The sequence below is a fragment of the Delphinapterus leucas genome, chromosome 5 (assembly GCF_059928025.1).
Source record: "Delphinapterus leucas isolate spDelLeu-1000000601 "Yukka" chromosome 5, BTC_Dleu_Yukka2, whole genome shotgun sequence".
NCBI classification, from domain to species: Eukaryota; Metazoa; Chordata; class Mammalia; order Artiodactyla; family Monodontidae; genus Delphinapterus; species Delphinapterus leucas.
Genome location: NC_143133.1, coordinates 112,047,637 through 112,075,010, shown reverse-complemented (window position 1 = coordinate 112,075,010; position 27,374 = coordinate 112,047,637). Strand labels below are relative to the sequence as shown.

General features: G+C 43.4%; 1 protein-coding gene across 2 annotated transcripts in view; it reads right to left on the bottom strand.

The window, feature by feature from the left end:
• The window catches only part of ZNF827 (zinc finger protein 827), a 146,535-nt gene that overhangs the window by 104,004 nt on the left and 15,157 nt on the right, over nucleotides 1-27,374 (bottom strand). For both annotated transcript variants that reach the window (XM_022599756.3, XM_022599758.3), the window contains exons 3-4: nucleotides 23,776-24,256; nucleotides 6,742-6,975 (exon numbers count right to left, since the gene is read on the bottom strand). In XM_022599756.3, coding sequence (XP_022455464.1) covers nucleotides 6,742-6,975; nucleotides 23,776-24,256 — 715 coding nt within the window. The remainder of the gene's footprint in view (nucleotides 1-6,741; nucleotides 6,976-23,775; nucleotides 24,257-27,374) is intronic.

Here is a 27,374-nt window from a genome sequence, read left to right as displayed (position 1 = left end):
CGAATGTTCAACAGTGGATGAATGGATAAACAAAATGTGGTATATTCATTTTATACCATGTATAAAATTAGTATTGCATTATTGGTATATCCATTCCAATAATATCCGATGGAATATTATTCAGCCTTAAAAAGGAATAAAGTACTGATGCATGTTACAACATAGATGAGCTTTGAAAACATTATGCTAAGTGGAAGAAGAGACTTCTTGGGTAATTACATTCATATGGAATGTCCACAATACGAAAATCTATTGAGAGGCAGTAGATTAGGAGCTGGGAGAGTATTTGGTGGAGACGGGAGGTAAAGAGTGAGTGCTAATGGGTATAAAGTTTCTTTTTGCGGGGGATGAAAATGTCCTGTAATTAGATGTGGTGATGGTTGCACAACTCTGTCAATATACTAAAAACCACTGAACTGCACACTTTAAATAGGTAAATTTTATGGTATGTGAATTATATCTCAATAAGGATGTTGAGAAAGTGGGATGGTATTTAAAAAAGCAGTCTAGAAGTCCCCTCTGAGACATAACAATCTGATTTTATATGTATATATATCTCATTAGAAAATTAGAGTACTGGGTTCAGTAGGTTTCTCCAGGTGCTCAAAAAAAGCTGAAGTGAAAAAAAGCATTTTTCAATTGCAGACTGATTAGACTAGGTCATTTTGACATTTTCATGCTTTCAAATTCCTCAGCACCACCTATTTGACAATGGGATAAATAGACAATATTAATAAAATAAATAAAATACTTTTTAAACTGATGCTTCTAAATTACTCTTTAACTCTTTTGTAGTTGGCTAACATGTCCACCTGTTCACTTCAAGAGTGTGCTCTACTTTCCACTGTAAGCAAGGAGAATCACAGGAACTAGGTAGAACTAGGCCTCCCATGTTCCTTCCACCATCCAACTAAATAACCCGTAAGTCTGAAGGAGGGAAACGAGAGATGACATTAATATAAACTGAAGACACCTATTTTCCATCCTTGCAGATAATTACTGAAGTCATAGCTTATAAAGTTTGATAGACTACGATTTTCCAAGGGAGGAATATCAAATAGAACAGTGAATAGTTTGTGCCCTGAGAACTTATTTAGCTAAAATCCCTACTCTATCTCAAGGAATTCTTTAGAATAGCAGAGTCTCCGACGTGACCTTGGATTTGTTGGGGCTGAGGGCGGGGAGCTTGTCCCTCCTAAAGGAATGCACACGTTGCCCAGGAATAATCCTGAAATTTAACAGCAAAGCACATGGGAAAAAAGCAGCAGTATCTGAGGCTAACAACCATCGCTATCTTGATTTATTAGGTACACGTGCCCTTCTAAAAAAGGTTCCCAGATACCATTATTTCCTAATAAATGAAAAAGAATCTCCACTGAAGACAGATGATTCTTTTTAAAAGGCAAAATGTGTGTTTAAGAGAGCTTTCTTCTCTGTCAGTTTCAACCCAAGGCACTCTTTTTTGGATGGACCAAACTTATTTCTCTGATTAACCATTTCCTCAGCACAATGCTTCTCAAAACTTAGCTTTCAGAATCACTTGTAGGGTTATAAAGAACTCGAGAGTTTCAGCTGGGTCCACAGTAAAGCTCAAGAATTTGCATCTCTATCACTTCCCTACCTTCTCCAACTCATGCTGATTCTGCTGGTCTGGGGACCACACTTAGAAGCAGGGCCTCAGCACATACTGAGTTGCTGCTGGGTAGGCTGAGTCCTGGCTGGGCAGTCTTCTCCACCAGAAAGGAAAGGCAAGCATCACCCAAAGGCCTAAACACATTTACATTCAATATTTAAATAACAGCAATGACCATAATCTGCTCCTCGAACTTTCGGGGTTCAGACATATTGCTTATCTTCCTGGTCTCACACTTCCTTGCCCACCCAAGGTGCGTTTCTGGGGATTCTTCTCGTCCCAGCAATCCTACATGACAGCAGTCATGTCTGCTCAACATGCCCTTATTTGTAGATACAGCAGAAGTTTCCACTGGTGGGCCCCAATTGGAGCTGAGGCAATCAGCTAGAATTTGGGATTGGGACTAAGAAATTTCTGTTTAGGGACTTCCTTGGCGGTCCAGTGGTTAAGATTTCACCTTCCAATGCAGGGGGTGCAGGTTTGATCCCTGCTCAGGGAGTTGAGATCCCACACGCCTCGCGGCCAAAAAAGCAAAACATAAAACAGAAGCAGTATTGTAACAAATTCAATAACGACTTTAGAAATGGTCCACGTCAAAAAAATCTTTAAAAAAAAAAAAAGACATTTCTGTTTAGCTACTCTTTTGAACGGGGGGTATACTCAGAAGCTGATGGCAACTGTCATGTTCCACCATGTGGGCTGGATATCAGAAAACGTCCATCTGTATGTGCAGAGAAGCAGGGGTGAGCAGGGACCTCCTGGGCTCCATTCAGTCTTCCAGTCCCTGGCTTCAGTGGAGGCCTGACACCCTGCTGCATCCCTACCTTTGCGTTCATTCCAAAAGTCAACCCCAAACCTGCACCTTCTATTAAATTCCTCTTTCCTGCCTAAACTAGCTGAAGAGGATGTGTTACTTACAACCAAAAGGGCCCTAATTAAAACTGTTAACAAAGTCATTCTCTGGGTACCTTTCCTCTCTGCTTCAGTTCACCTCGGAGATTGAATTCACCTTAAAACTTCATCCTAGCCAAGTTACCTGCTTCTAAATATCTCTGCACTAAAGCCCTTTCTTACGTAGGTGATTCCCTGAACCCTACATCACTATGTATTCCAAATCCAGGACCTGCCTGGATTCCTCTGCAAGAGGCAATTATAATTTATATTTCTCTCCAAGACTAGGTGGGGATAAATGAATATAAATCAGAAATGAACATAAATCGATGCAGTTTCCCTCTGTGAGCACAGAAAAAGGAAAACCCATAGATGTGTTTTGAATCAAGGTCTAATGTGAGGTTTTATTTACCGTGTTAGATCAATTTAAATGTTTAATTTTTCATTAATGTTTCTGAATAGCTCCAGCTTTCCAGCTACTTATTTTTTGTGGGATTCATCTTTTTAAATGGCATTCTTATCTACTACTTCTTGGTTCAACCATACATGTGGTACATTTTACATATGCATGACCGAGGTAGAAGAGGGCATTTCTTTGTTTCTTTGAGCGTAGCTACTTCTCTTTTTTTCTTTATTGAGGTATAGTTGATTTACAACATAGCTACTTCTTTTAAAGCACAACAGAGACAGAGCAGATAAAACTTTGGGTCACTTCGAGCATTATGTCACATCTGTGATAACACATTTGTTCTATAAGTTTTCACAGTCACTAGACGTTGCAAAACCAGAGATTAAGACTGACTTGATTCTCTTAGTCTATCTGATGTTACCTAGCCTCTCTATTGGACTTCAGGATCTTGGCCTCCTTAAATCAAGCCTTCTGGGAATTATCTTTGGCAAATATACACTTAGCAGAAAAGTCTGATTATCTTGGCTTTCTCATGTCAAGTAACAACAGGTAGTCCCAGACACCCAGTGGTTTCCTTAGAGTGGGTTGCTTTCTTTATGGTAATCAATTTACTTGGCCCAGCTGTCAGGCACTTGACTGCCCAACTGACAACTGGAAATAGGAAGGAAGAAACCTCAGATTTTCCTAAACACACAGTTAATGAAAAATTTCACCTGGTTGTTAACGCATCTGTGTTTTTCCCATAAAACATAAATGTTAATTTGGAAAACAATATGCCTACAGAGGTTTCTCCACCTAGGAAAGTTTCACCTGATATTTCACCTGGCCATGTGCCCAACATCCATCGTGAAGGAGTTAACATAAATTAATTTAAAACCGGAAATGAGGCAGCCAAGTTGTTGACTAGTTTCCTCTTGTTAATTCAAGGAAAAGATGAAAGGGCCTAAACTACGACAGGTCGTAGCATTGAATCTCAAGGAAATAAGTAAGAGAGATGAAAAGTCCTCTTATTCCAAATGGTAGTTATTCTTTGGGTCAAAACTGAAAGAAGGAAGAAAAATGTATGATAATGCATGGGGCGCACTTTTCTCACCTAGCTCTTCCTAACCATATGGATTTTCCCCAGCAGGACAGAAGACCATAAATGAAAATTAGCAAGGCAGGGACTCCCACCCACAGGAATACCTGCATCAGGGCTTTGGGGTATTAGACGGGGAGCAGCCCTGACTACCTGCACAGATGCTTTGGGAAATGCATGACTACTCTTGTCTATACAGAGACAGGAAATAGCATGGAAAGGGGGGCTTGAAGACACTGACAGGTCCTTTCCTCAGATGGCTTTCAGGGCATAAACATGGAAATTGTTAAAATTATAACTTGAGGAAAGACAGCATAGGTGGTTTTTTCCTAACATCTTCCTTCTTCCAAGAGCACCGATCCACCCGTGATTAGAAACCCTAATATCCACTTTAAACCTAATAAAGGGTGAGTCCCCTTTTACCTTGCAGCTTCAGAATGAAAAGACATTTGTGTTTTTTTAAGTCATATTCCTATTTTTAGGGCTGACTTGGAAACTTCTTCGCAGTTTAGTGACCACAGTCTGCTAGACTGTCGAGGTATGAAGTTCCAAGGGCAAAGCGCTGACTGAATGAATTCCATAGCCCTGGATGCCTTCTGACTAGACCACAAGCATCTAGAAGGTAGGGTCTGTGATGCATATTTCTTTGACCTAAGTCAAAGCATACGGAATACTGGAAAATTTTTTCAGGGCAAAACAATACTTTTCTAGGTCTTCAAACAAGTTTTCATTTCCACAGCATGAAGCAGGGCAGATGCCCTTTGGAAACACGACCATGTCATCCATTCAACTATTGCCTTTCTTGTTTTGTTTTTGTGTTTTGTTTTTCTAATTTTTGGTCACGCCACACACCTTGCAGGTTCTTAGTTCCCTGACCAGGGATGGAACCCGTGCCCTCGGCAGTGAAAGCGTGTTGTCCTAACCACCGGACAACCAGGGAATTCCAGATTCAACTACTGTCGAACCCCACAGCACGTGTACTCACTAACGCCCAACATAAGCATTAAGAAGAGCCATTGCTGACCACAAATATCATTAAATGTGCGTGGCTGCCTAGCCATAGTCTATTTTGGGAATCTCTTATTACCTAGGAAATGATTTCATACTTCATTGTCTCAAACTGCATCATCCAAAAGGACCAAGATAAAATGTTTTCCTTCGAGAACATCTTTCCTGAAATCTCATTATTGCATATTATCTTTTGGTGCCACCCTAGCTTCCTCTGCTCACAATGCTGGCTGCACAGTAAACTCTGAAATAGAAATACTGCACACTGGAATCTTACCACCAGGAGGGGATAGGAGTCACTGTTGGAAGAGCGTGAAAGTCTATGTTATGGGAGAAGCATTAGAGAGCTGTGTAACCTCTCTGAATTGACTGGAAAACCAACAGACAGATTACTGTATGTCACCAAGACCTTTTGCCACAGGAGGGAGGGTTCAAAGTATGTGGGCTCGAACATCATTTTTTTTAAACTTGCAGCTTTTAGCAATTAGCACAATCTTGCTAGAACCCCCATTTACATAGGAGAAGCTGCGTTATCACTGCGAAGTTTAGAAAAATGGGGCGACAAGGTGACAACCGTATTATGCTTTATCTGTAACAAATCATGTCCCCCGGAGGTTCCAGTGTGTTTTAAATTAACATCAAAGGAAAGAATTCTTCACCCCACCAAATGGCAAATACAGGAATTTCAACTGTTCTAATACAACAGCCCTAAGTAAATAATTATTAATTTCTTACTTTCCAACCTACTGGTCAACCAGAAACACAGAATTGCTGCTGAAATTACACTGGGAAGGGGTCTCCCTAATACATATCTCGCTTTCATCCTCCAAGCACACCAAGTTACAGAACTGAAAACAGCTTTTGATTCATATTAGTATTTTGAGTAGAGTCTCTAGAAATTATTTTTAAGCAGCAGCGAACTAAGGATGGGATATGACTTGGTAAGTACTATTATTTACATAACTTTTCTTTCCATGTTCTTTTTTTTTTTTCTTTCCATGTTCTTAAAGTCATACCTTTGAATTTTAAAACGCACTAAATTTCTATCTGTTCTGAAGGGCATGGGGCAGATAGGAGACGGGGTGGGAAAAAAATCCAAAATACATGAATTTCAAATTATAACCCATTTTGCCAACATTTGATAGGCTGAAATGACATTTAGATACTAATAAAAATTATTTGTTTGCCTTAAGAACTTAGATTAATTACTGTAACATTCCATTATGAGATTTTCTATTTCTAAAATCTTATTGCTACTCTATTGGTAATCACTTCAAGTGCCATCTTAATGGTTTATTAAGTTCAGAAAGATATTTTTAATGGTTCTTAAAGAACATAGTACAAAAATACCAAACAGTGCAAGGTCCTCTATTAGGAAAGAATAGCTATTTTGATCAATTAACAGAAGTGCTTTGAATGTCATTAGAACCCATTTGAAATTATGACCTACAGCATCTTAGAAAACAGCACTGTTTTCCAACAATTTGCGGGCATAATCAGGAAAGGGGGAGTGTATTTAATAAGACAGGTACACGGCTAACATCCGCAAACAAACTCACACACAACACAGGAATTTTAGCCAAGTAATCCAATCATTCCTGAATTCACTGCAATAATGTGATATTGCCGTCATCGGGCTAATTATAACCCATGCAGGAAGCAGCCCAGGTGGCTTGCAAGTGATGGTATCAGAATGTGAATATTTTAGAAGAAATCAAGTACCTGATAGTTTCATGAGAAGTTCAGATGCTGCTTTGACTGACATATCCCGCCTTAGTACGTTGCCCTTTGCTTCCTGGGGCTTAAGTGTGTCCTCAGAGATGCTCGGGGCTGGCACTTCAGACTCGGGGCTGAACACATAGTTGGACCGAGGCAACGTGGCACTTAGAGCCTCCTCTTCCTTAGGCTCCTCTTTCACTTTAAAATTAAGATTCATGGGCTCCTTCTGATTTGCAGCTGTCAAAAGAAGAAAAGGATTACACACATATACCTGTATGAAAGGCCAGTCCCACTCTTAGCTGTTCCCAACTTAATGAAGTATGTAATGCATGATCATATCTTGCTAACGCAGGAGGGACCACAAACCAATCAAAATAGGCTGAGCCCTGAGCACAAAAATACAAGTCACTCCATGAGCGTGGGACTTAGAAGAGTGCGGGCTTCTGAATCTTCGGAACCTATCATATTTTAGGAAGTGCTGCCTCTACAAAGTGTTTGGGCATTTTCTCTTTGGTTTCCAGTGTCTTCTTTCCTGTATATGCTGCTGCCTCTCTGACCTATTAGCACTCTCCCTACCTAATCCTGTTATAGAATAATGCTTTCAGACAGTTATTCTGCCATAAAATATTGAATATAAACATGAGTCAGAGGCAAAAACCAAAGCAAAAACCTAGAATGCGATGGTCAGGTGAGGATGGAGAATTTGCCAAAGAGAAAAGCTCAGAATGGAGATATAACACTTTTGCCTTATTATAAGCTGATGCCACTGTCCCACAAACAGCGGGGCATGCACTTGGCATTGTCTTTCTGGTTACTATCTGTAGCCCAAGTTATCTCCGAGTCCACAATGGACATTTTTAAGAGAAAAAAATTTTATTTTGGAATAATTTTAGATTTGCAGAGAGGTTGCAAAGAGGGGTCAGGGAGTTCCCATACATCCTTTACTCAGTGGTCCCTAAAGTTAACACCTTACGTAACACCACGGAGCATTTGTCAGAATGAAGAAATTCACATTACTATGATCTAAGATCCAGATTTTATTCAGATTTCACCAGTTTTTCCACTAATGTCCTTTTTCCATTTCTAGCATGGTTGGCTGGTGTGGAGTGTGTGGTCAGGGCAGAGCTAACTGGCCTATTGGGGATAGATTCTTTCTGTGGCTTGGCTACACCTTACCAGGCCTTCACTCACTGAGCTACATACTACTTCCTGGTCTTTCTTGGGAAAAACCAAGAAGGAAGACTAGCAGCCGCTTTTCCCGCTTGTCACTTTCACAGCCATCTTTGCCCCTTTAAAGGGCCACATAGTAGGACCTTTAACTTGGTTAATTTAGGTGTGCTGGTATTTTAAGAAACAAGATCTCATCCTAACATGGAGTTCTTAGAAAAGCTTCTTAGAATGAGCCTTGGGCTTCCCTGGTGGCGCAGTGGTTAAGAATCTGCCTGCCAAGGCAGGGGACAAGGGTTCGAGCCCTGGTCCGGGAAGATCCCACATGCCATGGAGCAACTAAGCCCGCGCGCCACAACTACTGAGCCTGCGCCCTAGAGCCCACGAGCCACAACTACTGAGCCCTCACGTCGCAACTACTGAAGCTCCCACGCCTAGAGCCCGTGCTCCGCAACAAGAGAAGCCACCACAACAAGAAGCCCGCGTACCGCAATGAAGAGTAGCCCGCGCTCGCTGCAACTAGAGAAAAGCCCGCGCACAGCAACAGAGACCCAATGCAGCCAAAAATAAACAAATAAAAATAAATAAATAAATTTATAAAAAAAAAAAAGAATGAGCCTTAAGCCCACTCTTGCTTAACAACAACAACGACAAAAAGGATGAAAATAAAGCCCCAAAGGGTACGCCTATCAACCCCCTGCCCACCATCTACCTCCAGCCAATACAGAGACACAAAGTCCTTTCTTTATACCTTACGCCCTTCTAAGAATATCCCTGCTGGAGTCACAAGTTCACACAGACCAGCATATTTGGGAACTGGACCCCAGAGGGCTAAAGTGGCACTTGGAAGTTTTACTATCAAAAAGATGAAGAGCTGAGACTAGAACCCACATGCACAGGCCGCCCACCCGGTGTCCCCTGCCTAGCTCCACTACGTCACTCCTCCATCTCTGGTCCCTGTGTTATAAGAACACCTGAATGGAACTTGACCTTCAAGTCTTTGCTAAAATACCACCTTCTCAATGAAGACCACAACCATCCTGATCAAAACTGCAACGCCCACCCCACAGTACCCGCAGTCCCCCAAACTCTCTTACCCTACTCTAATTTTCCTTTTTTTTTTTTTTTTTAATATTTATTCATTTATTTATTTGGCTGCGTCGGGTCTTTGTTGCGGCATGCGGGGTCTTTCGATGCTGAGCGTAGGCTCTCTAGGTGTGCCACGTGGCTCCAGAGCACGTGGCCTCAGTAGTTGTGGTGCATGTCTTAGTTGCCCTTCAACATGTGGGATCTCAGTTCCCCGACCAGGGATCGAACCTATGTCCCCTGCATTGGAAGGCAAAGTCTTAACCACTGGACCACCAGGGAAGTCCATAATTTTCCTTTTTATCCAAAATACTTATCACCAGACAACATCCTGTTATGGATTGAATTGTGTCTGCCCCACCTCCCCAAATACAAATGTTGAAGCCCTAACCCTCACTGGGACTGTATTTGGAGATAGGGAGAAAATTCAGTTAAACGAGGCCATTAGGGTGTGGCCCTAATCCAATATGACTGGTGTCCTGAGAATAAGAGAGACACAGAGGATGTGCAAACACAGAGGAAAGACCATGTGGGGACAGAGCAAGAAGGAAGCCATCTTCAAGCCAAGGAGAGGCCTCAGGAGAAACCAAACCTGTCAGCACCTTCATCTTGGACCTCCAGCCTCCAGAACGGTGAGAAATACATTTCTATCGTTTAAGCCACCCAGTCTGTGGTATTTCGCTATGGCAGCCCCAAAGACTAATCCATACTACATAATTTTCTTATTTATTATGTTAACAATTTATGGTCTATTCCTTCAACTCAAATGAAGGCAATAATCTCTGTTTTAACGCTGATGTATCTTGAGTGCCTAGAGCTGGGCCTGGCACGTAGCAGGAGCTCAACATATATTTGTTGAATAAATAAAATAGGCTGGTCACAAATCAGTGACATCTGTTGGCACTCCATTATTACCTGTGGTAAACAAAAGCTACGAATCCCAAAATATTCCACCAAAGGCAATCGGAGGTGCTTTCCTCAAGTCTGATCATGAGATTGGGGATAAGACCTTCCAGATAAAGTTAAAAGCTCTGCTACTACACCACAGCGCTTACTGAGGTGTTTCTGAATGATCACTTGGACTCTGGCATTACTAAAGGAGGAACCCAGAAAAATCTCAAGGAAAGTGCTGAAAATCTAGCCCTCTGGGGACAGTGCCATTGGCATCTGAGCCCAAGGGAACAAGGACAGTCTCTAGAGCAATCTTCAAGCATGTATTTTGGACCTCTACAGAAGGTAGCTCCCAAGAGGATTCTGTTTATCTAGCACATTTCTCCCCTTTCAACCACTTCCAGAGGGAGGGAGTCGTTGCTGTCCACCTCCTAAAGCTTCTCTCACCCTAAGCCTTTCTTCCAGAATCCTTCATAAAACCCTTTCCAAGAGCATCCTAAGTTATTCACGATAGAGTAATTAAATGGTGTGCTGTCGGGGACTTCCGTGGCGGTCCAGTGGTAAAGAATCTGCCTTCCAATGCAGGGACACAGGTTCCATCCCTGGTCGAGGAACCAAGATCCCACATGCTGCGGGGCAACTATGCTCACGTACCACAACTACTGAGCTCGTGTGCCTCAACTAGAGAGCCTGCATGCCACAAACTACAGAGCCCACGCTCTCTGGAACTTGTGCGCCATAACTAGAGAGAGAAAACCTGCTAGAGAAAACTAGAGAGACGCCTGTGCGCCGCAACGAAAGATCCCCCATGCTGCAACTAAGACCCAACGCAGCCAAAAAATAAAGAAAAGTTAAAAAAATAATAATAATAAAAAAAATGGTGTGCTGTCTATTAAGTCTTTAATTTTGATTCTTTGGGTAGGAACAATATAAAGTGAATGGTTATATATTTTTAAAAATGCTTCAGGCTTGCATCTTTTATTTTTGAAACTTTAAAAAATTCTAAGGTGAGCCTAGGAAAGAGATAAGAAACTACTGAGGCCCTAGAAGCAAATCCTAACTGCTGGAGAGGGCAACCATGAAGCCAATGCTCTCTGAAGATATAAGTAGCTTCTGGGAGCATTAGTCAGAATATGTGCTACATAAGACTTAAGAAAAAAAAAAAGATATTTGGCATTATTAGTACAACCCAGATTTAACAGAACTGTAATAAGACACTTTTAAAAAATAATAGGCAAGCTGTATGTTGCTGTCTTATAAACTTGCAAGGTACTTCATACCTGGTTTTCATTCTGACAATGTCAAGAATGGCATAAAACTAGTAATGTGCTAGGGAAATGTAAATATGGCTAATGACATATCAAAAAATACCTGGGAAACACTCATTTGTCCAAGTTTTAGTTTCCAAACATTTGGATCTAAATAGATGATGTAAAACTAGCAATAAGAAGGCTACCCTGCTTTTTTTCAATTACCAGAAATATTTACACTAAGAATAGTGCATAAAGCCCTATATTTTAAAATTAATATGACTGCATAATTGCCATCATTTTTTTATTATCTTAATTTAAAAAATTGTTTTTCTACAGGGAAAGGTGAAACTAAAGTTGTTTTCTCTTTGGGGAAATCGCTAAGAGAAAAGCAGTAATTTATGACTCACTGCCTGGTCTTTACTTCATTCTTACCACTAACAAGAAGATCTGTGCACATATGGAATTCAGTTTGTAAAGGACTTTTCACAGCAAGTACCTTGACTTCCGTTTATGTATCGTCAAGCTTCCGGACACTCCAGTTAACTCAGTGAGGAAGTCCCACTAACCAAGAGGTCCCTTCTCTCACTGTTCAAACATTTTGCAACCTGAGAAAATTATGATTAAAAATTATGTACATCTGTAAGTTCATGTGCTCGATGGAGTTGGGCTGCCAGTGAAAGGAAACAAATCAGCTTTTTCTAAATCAGGATTTAGAAAGGATTCAAGACAAAGGCTAATATGGGAAAGGAACGGGAAAGCCACTGGGATAAAAATGATTCCAAGTTTCTAATTCTAATAGGCCAGCATTAATGAGTTGTAAAAGGAACCGTCTTTCCGGCGAGGTGTCCTCAGTACACTTCGAGATTCTGTCTAAGCCCCCCTCATCCCCACCCCCAGGACAATGCTGTATAACTTCCTTAAAGACCATTATTTGTTTCAATAACGCACACAACTAGCATTTGAATAGTTATACAGGAATTGATCCTTCCATCAACCACAGGAGACAGGCATTGTTACTACCTTCATCTTGCAGGTGAAGGAACTAAGGTCCCAAGAGGTTAACAGACTGACTTCTCCAAATCAGAGACACTGGGCTTCAGGGCTTCTGGCTGAAAATGCACCCAAGCGTTCTCCTTTCTCTCCAAGATAGTCCAAGCACCTTTAAGAAGGAAACTAACTCAAGCAGTTGCACTGTGGGCTCTGGGCAGAAGTGATACGGTGTGAACTAAGTATCGTGAATGAGAAATGAGGAAGGGTGGCGTGTAACCTGAAGGAAAGGCATGTTTTCTGGTAGGGAAGAATTTTATGAAGATCTAAGAGGGTGGAAGAGAAAGAAGGGACTGCGACGTGACTGTTACTGTTCTGCTTTGTCTGTTTCCTCTGGGGAAGGGAAACGACACTTTCCTTGAGTTTAATAAGACCGAGCTCTCTTTCAGTTCAGAGTCTGCTGAACTGGTACATGAAAAAGCTAGGCCATTGAGAATTTTACTTACTAGCTCCCCCTAAAGCAGAGCCAAGGACCCTTGGACCTGGAACGGACCGCAGATTTGGTGGTTTTCAAACGGTGTCCCAAGGAACCAACCCTAGGATAAGCTTCTGGGGTTCCAATAAATGTCGGTTTCCAATTCAAGCTTTTAAAATTATTGAAACTAATTTAAAATTTTAAAATGTGGACCCTCAGCTCTGTTATATATAAAATGTCAACTCACTGGAAACCACTGATGGGTTAACTTGAGTTAACAAGTTAATTCAGTTTTGTGTATCACTTGTGATGCATTTCTCCCTGCCTCTTAGGAGTGGCAGAGTTCTAGTAATGTGTCATTAATAAGGAAGTGCTTGGCTATACACTAATCTTTCCAAAACTTCAGGCCTGTGCATGTTAAAACTGTACAATTATGGTACGACTAAGGTCTATAGGTATGCCTCAAATCAGGCTTTCTCAACCTCAGCACCACTGACATTCTAGGCTGGGTAATTTGCTGTGGGTGACCGTCCTGCAAACGGTAGGACGCTTAGCAGCATCCCTGGTCTCTAGCTACTAGATGCCAATAGCACTTCCCAGTCGTGGAAACAAAAGTTTCTCTAGACATTGCCTTACTCTCCCCTGAGCACGCCTCTGGTTGAGGACCGCTGCCTTAAATTAGGTGCCAGGGTAGTTTCAAGTGTATCTGCTTTGGTGAAGCTTCTGATCGTGGCTAACAGCCACACAGAAATATGTAGATATACACATATTTGGTTCTGCCCACTTAATATGGGCCAGGGAGTATGCTGTTTCCTTGGATTAATTTATCGGATCCTCTCAACGACCCTCTGAAGTAGTTACTATCATTATCTCCATCTTGTAGGTGAAGAATCTGAAACTAGCAAGATTAAATAAACTTCCAAATAACGGTTAACTGAGTGATAACCAAGTAGCTAAAATAGAATTATCGATGGCTTTAGTATATGCTGAAAGTTTGGGGTGCTTCTGTCTGGTCTTTATTATGATAAGGAATAAGGGCAATTGCTAAATGTTGTCAACTTTGAAGCAAAAACTTTTTATTATTGTACTCTTCTTTCAAGCAGCTGAATACATTTAATTAAAGGGATCCTGAGATTACGAGGTGAATTGTTTAAAATCTTATCTCATTTGCCACAATGTCCCTGTGTAAATGGTATTTCTTGAAGCTGCAATCAGCAAAATAAGTTTAGAAATACACTAGATACTTATACTGCTGTAAGACCTCACCGTAACATAACACTAATTTCGTGTGTGTGGGAGTATCACTTAGCAACTTTTTTCTAATCGCTGGACTTTTAAAATAAATAAATATAATACATGAGAACCTAAAAACTAAAGTTAAATTTAAAAATACATTAAACTACATATTCTTCGTGTTTTGTATATTGAGTCTGCCCTTAAGATTTTGTTTGCAAAAAAATGGGTTTAATGTTTGAAAACCAACAAACAAAATGAAAACCATTACTGTTTTCCACTCCCTTATTTTACAATAAGAAAACACAGTCTCAGAGAAGGATATGACCTTTTTAAAACCACACAGCTCATTCATGATAGACTCAGAATCAGAGCTCAACTCTCCAGATTACAAACCAGGGCTGTTATAACTACCCAAGTTCCCTTGTAAGTGTATGTAAGGATGTATGATCCGTCTGGGGACCTGGGATTTTTTTGACAACTTGATGCACTTTGGGTGAGAAGAAAATAAATTGCCTTCGGAAATCATAAGGAAAGCCGAGATTTCATTAAATAATAATTAACAACAGTGAAGCATATTATATTCAAATAGAAAGTTTAAAACATTAGCTAAATATTTTCAAACCTTGCTCTCTCATAAGGTAAACTACTTAATTGGCCTTAAGTAGTTTTATATTTAGTGTTTAGCGGAGTTTTAACCATCTTATATTTCTCATTATATTTCATTATATCTTTCATCCCCACCTGAGCTAATCCTCGGTCACACTTCAGTGTCTATGTCTGCAGACCAGGGCCGCGCAGGTCCCCTGTGACAGCTACTGAGATTATAGACAGAGCGACAAAGGGAAAACAAAAGAGCCTTTGGAGCAGGGAGGGTAATAACAATAAGGAGCGCCACCGAACTTTAAAATAAATAAATAAGGCTTTTCTCCGTGAACGAAACTACTAGAAGCCGCACATAATAAGCAAGAGCAGCTATCTGCTGAAATCCACTTAACAGACAGGATATCTCCCTTGTCAAAAGCAGGAAGGACCAGTCCTGGAAAACCGATCAAGCCTCTAGCCGGGAGGAGAAGGGAGAGAAAACTGCATTTTAAATTCACGCTATTAACACATTCAAAGAATGAGCTGTAGGAACAGCCGTGGAGTGATTTGCATGTAAGAACAGCTTGAGGTGACTTGAGACTGGAAAAAAAGAAAACCTAAAGATTGGATCATATATTTCCAACACTCTTCAGGGAAGTCGGTGACCATCTGCCCCAAATGACATCTGCTCTTGATTGTTACACTTGTCATTTTAAATGACTATACTGACATTCTGGTTCATACATTGGTATTTTAATGTGTTTTTGTCTTTGTGGAACACCCAGTGAGCCTGAAGAACTCTGGGCGTTGCAAGGAGACTGCAAAATGGTCCTCATGATCCCTTCTGCCTGCAAACCCACCCCTTTTGCCATGTGACTGCACGGCTCTTCCCATCAAGAGGTGGAGCAGATTATCCCACCCTTTGAATCTGGGTTGAAGTGGCTGGATTTGGTCACTGGAAGGTGGTGGAAGTGATGCCGCTGGACCAGCTTTGAGCCCAGCCTCCTGGAGCACTTCTGCTCTCTCCTTTGGAAGCCAGCTGCCATGTGGGTGAGCCCAGGCTAACACACTGAAGGATGGGACACCCTGGGGGACAGAGAGAAGCCCTCCCAGCTGGGACCCACCTAGACCAGCCATGCCCTGGCAACCTGGCAAGGTGCTGCAGATGGATGAGTCAGCCCAGGAGAGACCAGAAAAAGCACACCGGTCAGCCATGCCCAACTGCCAATCCCCAAACTCGTAAGCTAAGTAAATGGCTATTGTGTTGAGCTGCTAAACTGTGGACCGGTTTGTTACTTAACTCCCTGTGTGACCGACTCTAGTTCCTAGATTTGGCCCCAGAAGCTGAGGTCCCGGCCAACGCCAAGGTGCTCACACCCTTTGAGGCTCCCTTTGAACAGCCTGTTTTCTTCCCATGGACCACCTCTTTCTTCCGTACTCTTTATGGCACTAGGAGCTGGTTGTGACTTTGTAAATCTTTTTTTTTTTTAAGTTAAATCTTTATTTATTTATTTTTGGCTGTGTTGGGTCTTCGTTTCTGTGCGAGGACTTTCTCTAGTTGCGGCAAGCGGGGGCCACTCTTCATCGCGGTGCGTGGGCCTCTCACTATCGCGGCCTCTCTTGTTGCGGAGCACAGGCTCCAGACGCGCAGGCTCAGCAGTTGCGGCTCACGGGCCCAGTTGCTCCGCAGCATGTGGGATCTTCCCAGACCAGAGCTCGAACCCATGTCCCCTGCATTGGCAGGCAGATTCTCAACCACTGCACTACCAGGGAAGCCCTTTAAATCTTTTTTAAGTGAAGTAATACCACAACCTCTGAAAACCTGCCTCCCAGAGTATATATGACTAATGGAATACCTTTCTTATCATCTACCACGGAATACATTGTGGATGATACAAAGACATTATAAAGGAAACGTCATCCCCTGCCGCTGCCCCTCCCCCCCCTTAGCAATCTGAAACATAGTTGAAGAGGCAAGGCTAAGACACAAGCAGTAATGCAAGGATCAACTTGGATGTTAAGATTCTAAGTATCATTGGAGCAGGCAGTAGGGGTGGATATCACAGCAATAAGACGCAATGTTGCTAGAAATTCTCTACGAAGATACAGAACCACTGGGGGTCAGAGATGCATTAAACTAGTTATTTTGTGGGGTTTTTTTGGGCCACACCGCACAGCAGGAGGGATCTTACTTAGTTCCCGGACCAGAGATTGAACCTGTACCGTCTGCAGCGGGAGCGCAGAGTCCTAGCCACTGCACCTCCAGGGAAGTCCCTAGTTATTTCGGTTTTAATAACATTATTAATTCTTTTTAGAACCCCCCTCCCCCATTTTACCTAACAGGAGGAAGATTTATGGAACTCCATGGTTCCAGTGACCGGACTCCTGGAACATGAGGGAAGGCAGGTAAATGGAAATGGGGGGCAGGGGGAGTGAGTACCAGCTGGTGAAGACTCAGCATTTTTCTTGAGAGGAGTGGGGATACCATTACTCAGGAGAAGGAAGCCAGGCAGGGGCACAACCTGATCCCAGAGGTATCAGAAGAGTCCATTAACGCCTTGGAGGCCTGGCGGAGGGGAGGGAGGGTCCTGGGGTGGAGGAAGCATCCGGGAGGGAGCTGGTGGGCCAGGAAAGGCCGCCCTCGAGGGATGGATTGTGGGTGTATTTTGAAGACACACAAAAATTTAACCAGATTAGTGACTGAATTAGCATGCATTAAAAACGATGTCATGGTTTGAAGCCAAGGAAAATAAACAGTGAAGCAGACGGAGGTCAAAAGACAGTTCACTCAATTGACAAAAAAAAAAAAAAAATTAGGTAATAGCTTATTAAGTGGTTAGGCAGCGCTGAATCTCTGCTCTATCCCTCGGTCGCCAAAACCTACCAAGCCTCAGCTTCCTCATCTATAAAATAGGTTTAACATTAACAGGGCTGTTGGGAGGGTTAACTGAGAAATTACATCAAGCTGTTGGCACCGCCCCTGGCTCACTGGAAACCCATCTGATTAGTAATAAGGTAAGGCTCAGGATAACAATAGTAGAAGTTGTAACAACAGTAACAACAGTAGTGAGTGGAAGAAAATGTACTCCTGAGGGAAGGAAGAAAATGACCTGGATTCAGTTGTGCAGAAACACAGAGTTTGAGCAATTTTCCCAAGAGTCTATCAAGGTAAACAACTACTGTGCGGACAATTCTGGAATGAGATGAGCTCTATCCAGCACGGTGAGGAAAGAAACGTCTGGATTCCAGTGGCAACCCTTCTAACACTACTGACTTCCAGTCTTGGTTTCCTCAACTACATGCTTGTTACGAGCCATTGAAGACACACTGTAACTGGCTTTACTCTTACTACTTTATCTGCACTAAACAATGCCTGAAAAGCCCACAAGTATTAGCACAACTTTCGGTGGCATCTAACATACGATGTTCAGAGAATGGCTCCCTTGCTGGGGACTCTGACTCTACAAAAACAAGGGCAGAGAACAGAGCCAACCTCCAGTTTCACCACTTCCTTACTTTGTGATTTGGGGGAGGGGATGCTGGAGTCTGGCTGCCTGGATTAGAATCCCAGTCCCACCATTATTAGCTGTGTAAACGTGGGCAAGTTTCTTAACCTCTCTGTTTTCATCTGTACAATGGGAATACCAACAGTATCTTCCTCTCGGGTTGTTATGAAGTTCAAACGGGTTAAATAGCAAGGAGCAGGCACCATGTAAGTGATTGTTAAGGAAAAATCATAAACAATGAGTCAGTGTCACAAAGTCTCCATCCCTGGAGGCCTGAGCACGTGAGTGTGTAACTCCAGGTCCCACTTTCTTGTTACGCCACCTGCTCCTTTCTGTGACTCAGATCAGCCCTCATCCCATGGAGTGGCAAGTCACTGAAAAACAGGAAAGAGTCACACTCTCCCTCTCATACGAATCACCCACCAAGTTCGGTAAAATCCAGGATTTCAATAGGACATTCGGGCTGCCTGCACACATGAGGGCCCACAATGTGGCTTCTGACACCAGGAATTTTAGTCAAGTGATCAGTGAGTGCCCATCATGAGAAAAGTCAGGCAGGGTTAAAAAAGGGCCAAACTGAAGATACAGAGGAAGACTGCCAAAAATAAACCCACTGAGGGAAGGCACACTTAGGCGTGGGGAGGGCCCCAGCTAATGGCACTAAAGCCTGAGGGCATGAATGGCAGAAGGCTGGCACTTCCTTGGTAGAGGGATGCTAAGATGTTTGACAGAAAGCCAATCAGAGCCACCCGGTAATAAGGATGCCTAGTTAACGGGCATCTCCCGGCCCCCTCCTTCTTCAGCAGCACAAACAAAGGTATCACAGGATAAGGAGCTGCCCTTTACAGACAAACCGTATTGTAACTACAGATGCATAACATTATGGGAAAGAGATGGAGGTGGCAGAACAAAGGCCCACGGGAAACCGCAAGATACAACACAAACATTCACCAGCTCCCCTTCGTGTATTCAAGAGAACCTTTGCCATTTTACCACTGAGCTCCTAACACATTCGAAACAATTCAGCTTGGACCCATTTGCAAGTCACTGTTTTCCGAAGTCCACCTCTCATGGTTAAGATGTTTCGGCCCCAATTTTATGAAATTAATAGAATATGGGAGAAAGGATAAATTTTTTTGGCCAGTTTCCAAACTAAAAATAGTTGAAATGACTTGTATCTTTTATTTTCAAAAAACCAAGTACAAAAAGATAAAAAGATATTCCCAGCCAACAACTGAGGTGCCAAGTTTCTGTCAACTGCTTGGTTCTAATTTGGAGAGTTAGATTTAAATGTGATATCTTGAAAAGTGTAGTTTTCAGAAAGAGAAGTGATGTAAGCCCACAGCAGGCAACTTTTAATCAGGCATCTAATGATGGTACTCCCAGCTCCTAGATGTTCTAGATGAGTCTCGAGACTTTCTAGTTCTAACTGGAGAACATCAAGATGCTTCTTTTAATTCTCCTGTCATGTGGCTCCACGAGGGAAAACATGGGGCTCAATGACCATGACTCACCCAGGCCTCCAGTTCATGTTAACCTTGACCTATAGTGAATGCCTCAGACCCATCCCAAACCACCAGGCCCTTTTCATGGTCTTGGATAGAAAGTGAGGGAAAAGAGTTGCACTGAAAAACTATAGGTGTACTGAAAAAACAACAAACACAAAAACAGGTACCAAATTTATCTTCCACATCAGTGGTCCTTAGTCCTGGCTGCATTTTAGAATCGTTTGAGGATTTTAAAGAAAACACCAATGTCTAGGGACTTCCCTGGTGGTCCAGTGGTTAAGACTTTCACTGCAGGGGGCGCAGGTTCAATCCCCAGTTGGGGAACTAAGATCCCGCATGCCACGCTGTGTGGCCAAAAAAAGAAAAGAAAAAGAAAACACCAATGTCTAGGTCTAGGTCCTATCCTAGACCAACTGAATCATAATTTCTGGCAGTGGGGTTGGACCCTGGCATTTAAAAAAAAAAAAAACTCCCCAGGTAAGTCTAATGTCAGTCAAGGTGAGAACTGCTACTGGATAAAGGAGAGAAGGCACAGAAACAGTAGGAATTTAATCTCCTCTCCCCTGCATAGCCCCAGTCACGCGGCTACTGAATCCCTTGCCCTGACATGCGACAGTCTGCATCTGCCTTTTGGCTCTCAAGAAAGATCGATGCAAATATGCAGGGCTGCAGCCCTCAAAGGCCTGCCTCCTAGGCTGAAACTTGGAGCAGAGTTTGCAAAATTATCTTTTCCAACAGCCCAGAAAGCCAGCAGCAGGGACTGTCCCATCCTCTTCCCTGAATCAATTATGGTGCTGAGCCTGGAAAGCCTTGGTCCTAGGGAACAAGGCTAATCTTGAAGGACGAAGGAATGTTAAGTGTGGGCTCAGGCAGAAGAAGAGTAGACGGTTCAGGGAAGGGGTATGATTTCACAATCACAGACACTAGGAAACCTCAAAACGGGGGTAGGGAGGGAAGGATTTAGAGTCCTTTTAAAAGAGGATTCCAGGGCTTCCCTGGTGGCGCAGTGGTTAAGAATCTGCCTGCCAATGCAGGGGACAAGGGTTCGAGCCCTCTGCTGGGAAGATCCTGCATGCTGTGGAGCAACTAAGCCCGTGCGCCACAACTACTGAGCCTGCGCTCTAGAGCCCGCGCGCCACAACGACTGAAGCCTGTGCACCTAGAGCCTCTGCTCCTCAGCAAGAGAAGCCACCGCAATGAGAAGCCCGCGCACCGCAACGAAGAGTAGCCCCCTCTCGCCGCAACTAGAGAAAGTCTGCACACAGCAACAAAGACCCAACGCAGCCATAAATAAATAAAATAAATTTTAAAAAAATAGTAAGTATCCTTTACACATTTATAAGGTTTAAAAAAAAAAAAGAGGATTCCACCAGTGATTTTTAATCCAGTGGGAGCAAGAAAGACTCCCCTTAATCACCAAGCAAGAAAGAATCAAGTGTTTTCCATCTCTCTTTTGGAAACAAGAAGGTATGGACACGCTTGAATTTGCCACTGTGCTCCGGTTCTGCAGACTGTGATGTGGCTGGCACAGAGACTCCCAGCCCCCGTGTCCACAAACAGCTGCACCCTAGAGTCCCAGCAGGTGCACACACAGAGCCCAGCTCAAAAATTCATGGCAAGAACAATGGCGCCGTTATGATGCCTAGGGACAAGGCCTGATGCTAACCCGACATCTGATAAGGGAAAGAGCTAGAAACTCAGGCACAGCTCCCCGGGATCTGGCCTTTTGGTCCCGGGATCACAGTCACAGACACAGCCAGGTAGAAAACCACAATGACGGGAGCTATCAATTCTAGAGGCTGACCAACTAGAGAGTGAGTGGAAGAAAAATAAATAAATAATGCCTCCCCACCTCCGGAAAATGTATTCCTTTCCTTTTCCCGTGAGCTGCGTTGCCACTGTCACCAAGTTTACATTTACATCCAAATATGCACACACACAAAAAAATTACCAATGCATCTCACTCCCCGGTGACTTTGTAACAGGTTGCTAGGTAACAGTGCACACAAGTCAAGTTTCAGGACCTCTAGTAAGCCACCATAAAATAGCTGCGCGGGCCTTTTGCATAAACAGCGTGCATTTGTTATCTGTTTTCTTATGCCAACTGATCAGTCAGTAAATACTGCGACTGCCAAACCCGTAAACAAGTCCCCGTCAATAGCCGACTGAGAAAACAGATCACAGTATAAGGCCTGGGTGCACAGTTTTTCACCCCAACCTACCGACTGGCTTCTCCTCTTGTGTTTTTCCCGTTTGCAAGCCTGGCTCCCAGAAGCCATAGGCCTTATCTTGTGCTCCCTGAGACTGGGTCTGGGGCTAATTACAGCCTGATGCTGGGCACTCACAGCTGAGCTCAGCAGGAATTGTGTACCATCAAACCTTCCTCCACCCCCCTCACCTTCCTCAGGATTAAAAACTTTCTGGAGTCCTGGAGTAAAGGGAGTACCCTCTTCCTAAGAGTTACTAACCCCATACTGAGTTACCCCTGTCTGCTAAGTAAGGAAATGTCCCCGTTTGTTTCTAAGCTATGCTAAGTGAATATGCTATTGCATTCCTTGGGAAAGTGCTAGAAGAGCCCAGAAAAGGAGCCCCTTTTGCTCTGACATTGGTGGGAGAGACCATCAAAGAAGAACCAGAGATCTCCCAGAAGTGAAAACTAAAGGATCAGCGGCGAAAGGAAAACCAGAAGCCTGAATTTCCCCCACATTTTCAAAAATGTTTAAATACAAAAAGCAGAGTCTCAAAGATCACACGTCCCCCTAGGTTGGGATACAAGAGAAGACAAGGGAAGACCGTTCTTCACTGCCACGGTTGAATTCCTGACACCCGATCATTTCCGGTGTAGGACGAGCTCACTCATCTTGCGGGGTGGGATGCCTCCCTGTAACATTTCCATCTCAGTTCTTTCTGCGGTGCCTCATTTCCATCCCCTGCCTTTCCTCATTTCTCCCAACCAGCGTTGTGCACTCCTGAGGGGCAAAGACCTGGGGTGATGGGGACATTCCAGAAGACCTGACTGAAGTGTCACTGAGCAAAGGGACTTCAGAGTGAAGCAGAACCTCGAATTCACCTGGCGATGACATTTAGTGAAATGCAACTCACAGTCCATTTAAAGGAAGGTGGTGACCAATTATTCTCCATTTAAAAGGGTATTGTCAATCTCCAAAGAGCTGAAATGGCATTTGGAAATCATCCTGGGGACTGCCATCTTCACTGAAAGATAGAACCAATTCTCAGCCGACCTTTCCCCACCCTCCACATCTCTTTTAAAATTTAAAATCAGACATTAAAAAATATAATGGGTAGCAGCACAGACCCACAACATGTTTTCTCATTCCAAAACGTCAGGAAAAACAGCGATCCCTCAGCATCTCTACACCCCCTCATTCAACTCCACAACTTAAGGAATTGAGGGGAAAAAAAGAAAAAAACTAAAAGAAACATCATGCATAATTTGATGGTGAAAGTGATATCAATTAGTAATAAGTTTTGAAAACATACTCCATCTTTTTTCTAAAAGGCACTGGGGCAGTTGCAAAAGAATGTCTAAAAAAAAATTTTTTTTTTAAATTACACTTTACATGAGGTACCTGGAGTACTTATGTTCATAGAGACAGAAAATAGAATAATGGTTACCAGGGGCAGAGGGGAGGGTGGAATGGGGAATTCTTGGTTAATGGGTACAAGGTTTCAGTTTGGGAGGATGAAGAAGTTCCAGAGATGGATGGTGGTGATGATTATACAACAATGTGAATGTACTTAATGCCAAAGAACTGTATACTTAAAAATGGTTAAAATGATACATTTCATGTTAGGTATATTTTACCACAATAAAAGAACTTTCCATTAGAAAAAACAAAATTTAAAGATAATTTTATCAGTTGCTCAAATTTTAAAACTCTATAATTCCTAATAGTAGCCTCTGTGTACATGTCCTTTAAAAATCTTTTAAATCAAGGCAATAAAGAACTTGAAAAGCAAGATGACCCATACAAGCACTTTAGAGAACCCAACGGAGAGACAAGTTAAAATGACTCAAGGTCACACAAAGAACTGTCACCAACCTGGCTCACGCTGTGGCCTGTCCCCCACAACAAGAACTCATACAGGTGGAAAACCAGAAAGAAATCAACAATCCCTGTTGTTTTTGGGCCCAAACCACAGCCATGCCTACTTCCAAAGGACTGCAAAAAACAAGTCTCAAGGAAAAAACGTATGAGCGTGCAGACAACTGGAATCTCAAGCGATCTTGAAATCACTTAGTCCTACCAGCTCATTTTATAGATGAGAATACTGGTAGAGGGATAGAGAAGAGAGAGAGAGAGAGGACAACCCTCTTCAAGTACCTGACAGCTTCATGAGAAAATCAGACGCCATCTTAACAGAGATGTCCTGGCTGAACAATGCGGACGCATTGTTGGCTGCATACTCGGAGGGCTCTCTCAGCTTCGTGTGGTTGGCCGGCCTGTCGGTAGCATTCAGAGTAAAGGAGGTTGGCAGGCCATTATCTTCCTTGGGCTCCTCCTTCACCAGCAAAGGCGAGACGCCAGCCCCACCCTGGCTAGTCCTCTCTGGAGTGCTGGACGTCATCATGGTCCCCACTAGCTCTGTCCCTCCTCCTTCCCTTTGCTGCCCCAGGCAGGCACTGTCACTGAGGTGGGGAGATCCCTTGACATCGGGGTCTGGGATCTCCTCCTTCACCTTGGCTTCTGTCCTCAGGAAGTGCTGATGGCAACGCATGTGGAGTTTCAGGCTGAAGTGACGGGAGGAAGTGAAAGGGCAGAGCTGGCACTGAAAGGTCTCTCCCCGGTCCTGGTGCTGATGAACCTGGCGGAGAAGCAAGAAGAGTGAGCTAGCCACTGTGTGCTGATGGAAAACGCCCTGCTGAACATCCGCGCCACTCAGCAACAATTTCCTCGCGGTACAGAGGGCCGGCCCAGGGAATCTCATCGCTAGAGGAGCACTTCATTATGTGCTTCAGGTCGTGAGGGCCATCCCTAAACATAAAGCAGGTCCACGCAGGTTAAGAATCCATTAGTAAAGCCATACTCACGACTGAGGATGCTGTCTGCCAGTGGAGGCCGTCTGGGGTAGAATCCTCCTAATATTCTAGTCATCCCATCTCGGTTGATGTCTTCAGAGAAAACATTATAAACCCAGCACAATTTGAACTTACATACTTACTAGTTGGGGGTCAATAGAGGTAACCTGTCAAGTAATATAAATACACTGCAGGGACCCAATTATTACCACCCAGAGAGTTAGTTACGTTTTGCAAACATAATTTCCATTTTCAAAAATGCTTCTCTAGGTAATTAAGAATGTGGAAAATAATGCCTCCAGGGTATTCCCATTTCATAGACAGAGAAACTGAGACCCCAAAGCACATGGCTAGAGCAAAATGACATATAAAGGAAGCAGAGGGGGACAAAAACCAGGGGCTGATGCCCACCAAGCTGTCTCAGCAAGATGGAACCAGTGTTTCCAAACGTGGTTCTGTCTGCAATGAAAGAATGCAGACTTTTAAACACAGTTCCAGCCTTGCCTGCACAGTACCTGTAAAAATGGCTAGAAATCTTTTTCTTACTTCCTGTCACAATCAAATTTAGTGCTTGAAAAAGTGAGGAAATCATTGCATTGGCCCGAGCGAGGCTTGGAGCTGGCAGGTGCTCATAAGCTTGTAACTTCCCCATTCATCTCTGCCAATGTACTTCAGGGCTGACCTGCTCCACCCTGCTATTTCAGGACTGGCCCTCCCTTGAGTAGAAACTGCCAATGGTGGAGATTTGGGCCAAGAGATTTGGGGAGTTGTGTGATTTTGGACAAACGAGTGGTTGGAATTCAAAACCCAAGTCAAACCGACCTCTCATCTTTGAGAGGTGATCTAGGCAGGATTTGAATCCAGGTCTAAGGAAGGTTAAAGGTTAAAGATTCCTTAATCCACTGGGCCACCTGGCCCCTCTGCGCGGGCTTCCTTTCCAAGAGTGCAAGTTTTACTACAGCCGTTTATGCGTTCTGAGTGCAATCCAAAAGCATTATTCACCAGCCAAAACATACTTTTAAATAATGTTGAGTGACCAACAAAAGCAAAGAAATTAAAAGTTAATGGTGAGATCCTGTCGCTACAGCACCCCACTGTGGCTTTTTGAAAAAAACAACAGAAGAGATTCTGGGTCCCCCAAAGCCTGAATTTCTCCACAGAGATAACCGTATACACTTAAATTCAGTTACAGCAAAGCCTTGCTCATTAAAAGGCTTCCCCTCTGCAACCTCGGGAGGGGCTGGAATGGGGGGGACACACACTCTTTGTCACCAGCTGTTAACCGTCTCTGTTCTTTCGCAACAAAGGGACTTCGCTCTGGAGCGGAGCAATTCATTTACTTTCTCACTCACAGAATCGGGAAGATTCCCCACCCTCTCCTCCAACCAGTTCACACAGGAGCAAGCACCTGAGGGGGGCCTCAGGTCACAGCCCCAGGGGACCCTGACAGGTGCCAGCCACAGCTCGCCCCGGAACCAGGTGGCAAAGGTCATGAGGCTGAAAGCTTCCGGCGTCCCTGGGAGCAGTGCGGTGGGGCAGATTCCATTTCAGGAGTGTCCTGACATCTATTGCCCCGGGAGAGGACAGGAGCTAATCCAAGAACAGAAGCTCCGGAAGCAGCTTCTGGAAAAAGGAAAAGGACAGAGCCCATGTTCTAAAATCAAACACGGAGCCCTGGATTCAAAAGCGTCTGTGCCCAAGTCCTGTATGCGGTTCCTCTTCCACCTGATACTGGCCTGGCTGTATTTAGTGGCAGAAAAATGAGTGACCGTTGAAGAGAAAAACAGTGGATGAAGTGTTGACGGTCACACTTAGAATTTTATTAGAGCTAGACCTTCCCGGAGGGGCGAGAGCTCGCATTTGGCCTTGGAGGGAAGGCTCTCCCCTGCTCTCCCGACAGAAAGGGATCATCTGTACTCTCTTTAGCCCAACATCGGCTTAAAAACCCCTCTTGGTCGGCTACTGTCAAGAAACACTTGACTAAAGCGTGTCATTCTTTCCAGGTCCCATAGAGACCTGCTTTCTGCAGGTCATCCTTCACAGAGAGAGCATGTCACCACCCCAAGAGGTGGGAAGTATAAGGGCTGTTGCATCACTGGGTCTACCTCCTGGTAGCAGCTGGACAAACACGAGGACACTTCGGGAAATATCTCCACCTCACTGAGGGGACAAGGCAGGCTGCGAGGGGGCTTACCTAGGAGTCAGCTCCTTAGCTGGCAGGCCTGAGACTAGAAGAAGTCGGCGCCCTGATCCTTGCCTATTTCTTGCCGTTTCTTCACCCATGTTCCCGATCTCAGCCCTCCTCACCTTCTCTGTTCAATTTTAGCTTATGAATTCCGCATTTAATTCCTGTACGCTCGCTCATCCAGGAAAGTTGTAAAAGACTTAATGGAAATCTAAGATAACCCCGAGGAAGCTGGAGGCATTTACAAGCTCCTTCCGCAGCAAGCCATAAAAACATTTGCGTGATATATGGAGGAGGAAAGGCAGGCTTTCAGAAAATTGTACAGTGCCTGAACCCAGTAAGTACTGTAGTTGTTGAACAAATAAAGTAGCATCCCGTTCTTCCTTAAGTAGCTTTATGTAATCAATATAGAAGATTAGGATGATAATGGTTATTTCTGCGTGATGGGATTAAGGGCCAGTTTCAGATTCTTTTTATCAGTATTTTCTAAATTCTCAACACGAAAGCTATGTCATGAAGAGAGAAAAGCAATAAAATTTAGAGTAATTCTTTCATGCCATGTCATCGACTTATTTCTAAATGTAAATATATATTCAGATGGCTTTCGGATAATAATTACTACAGTAGCTGTATTTATTGAGTGTTTCTCCATGCTGGGCATCATATTAAGTGCTTTATATCCGTTATCTCATTTAACCCTTATAACAAGTCCGTGAGCT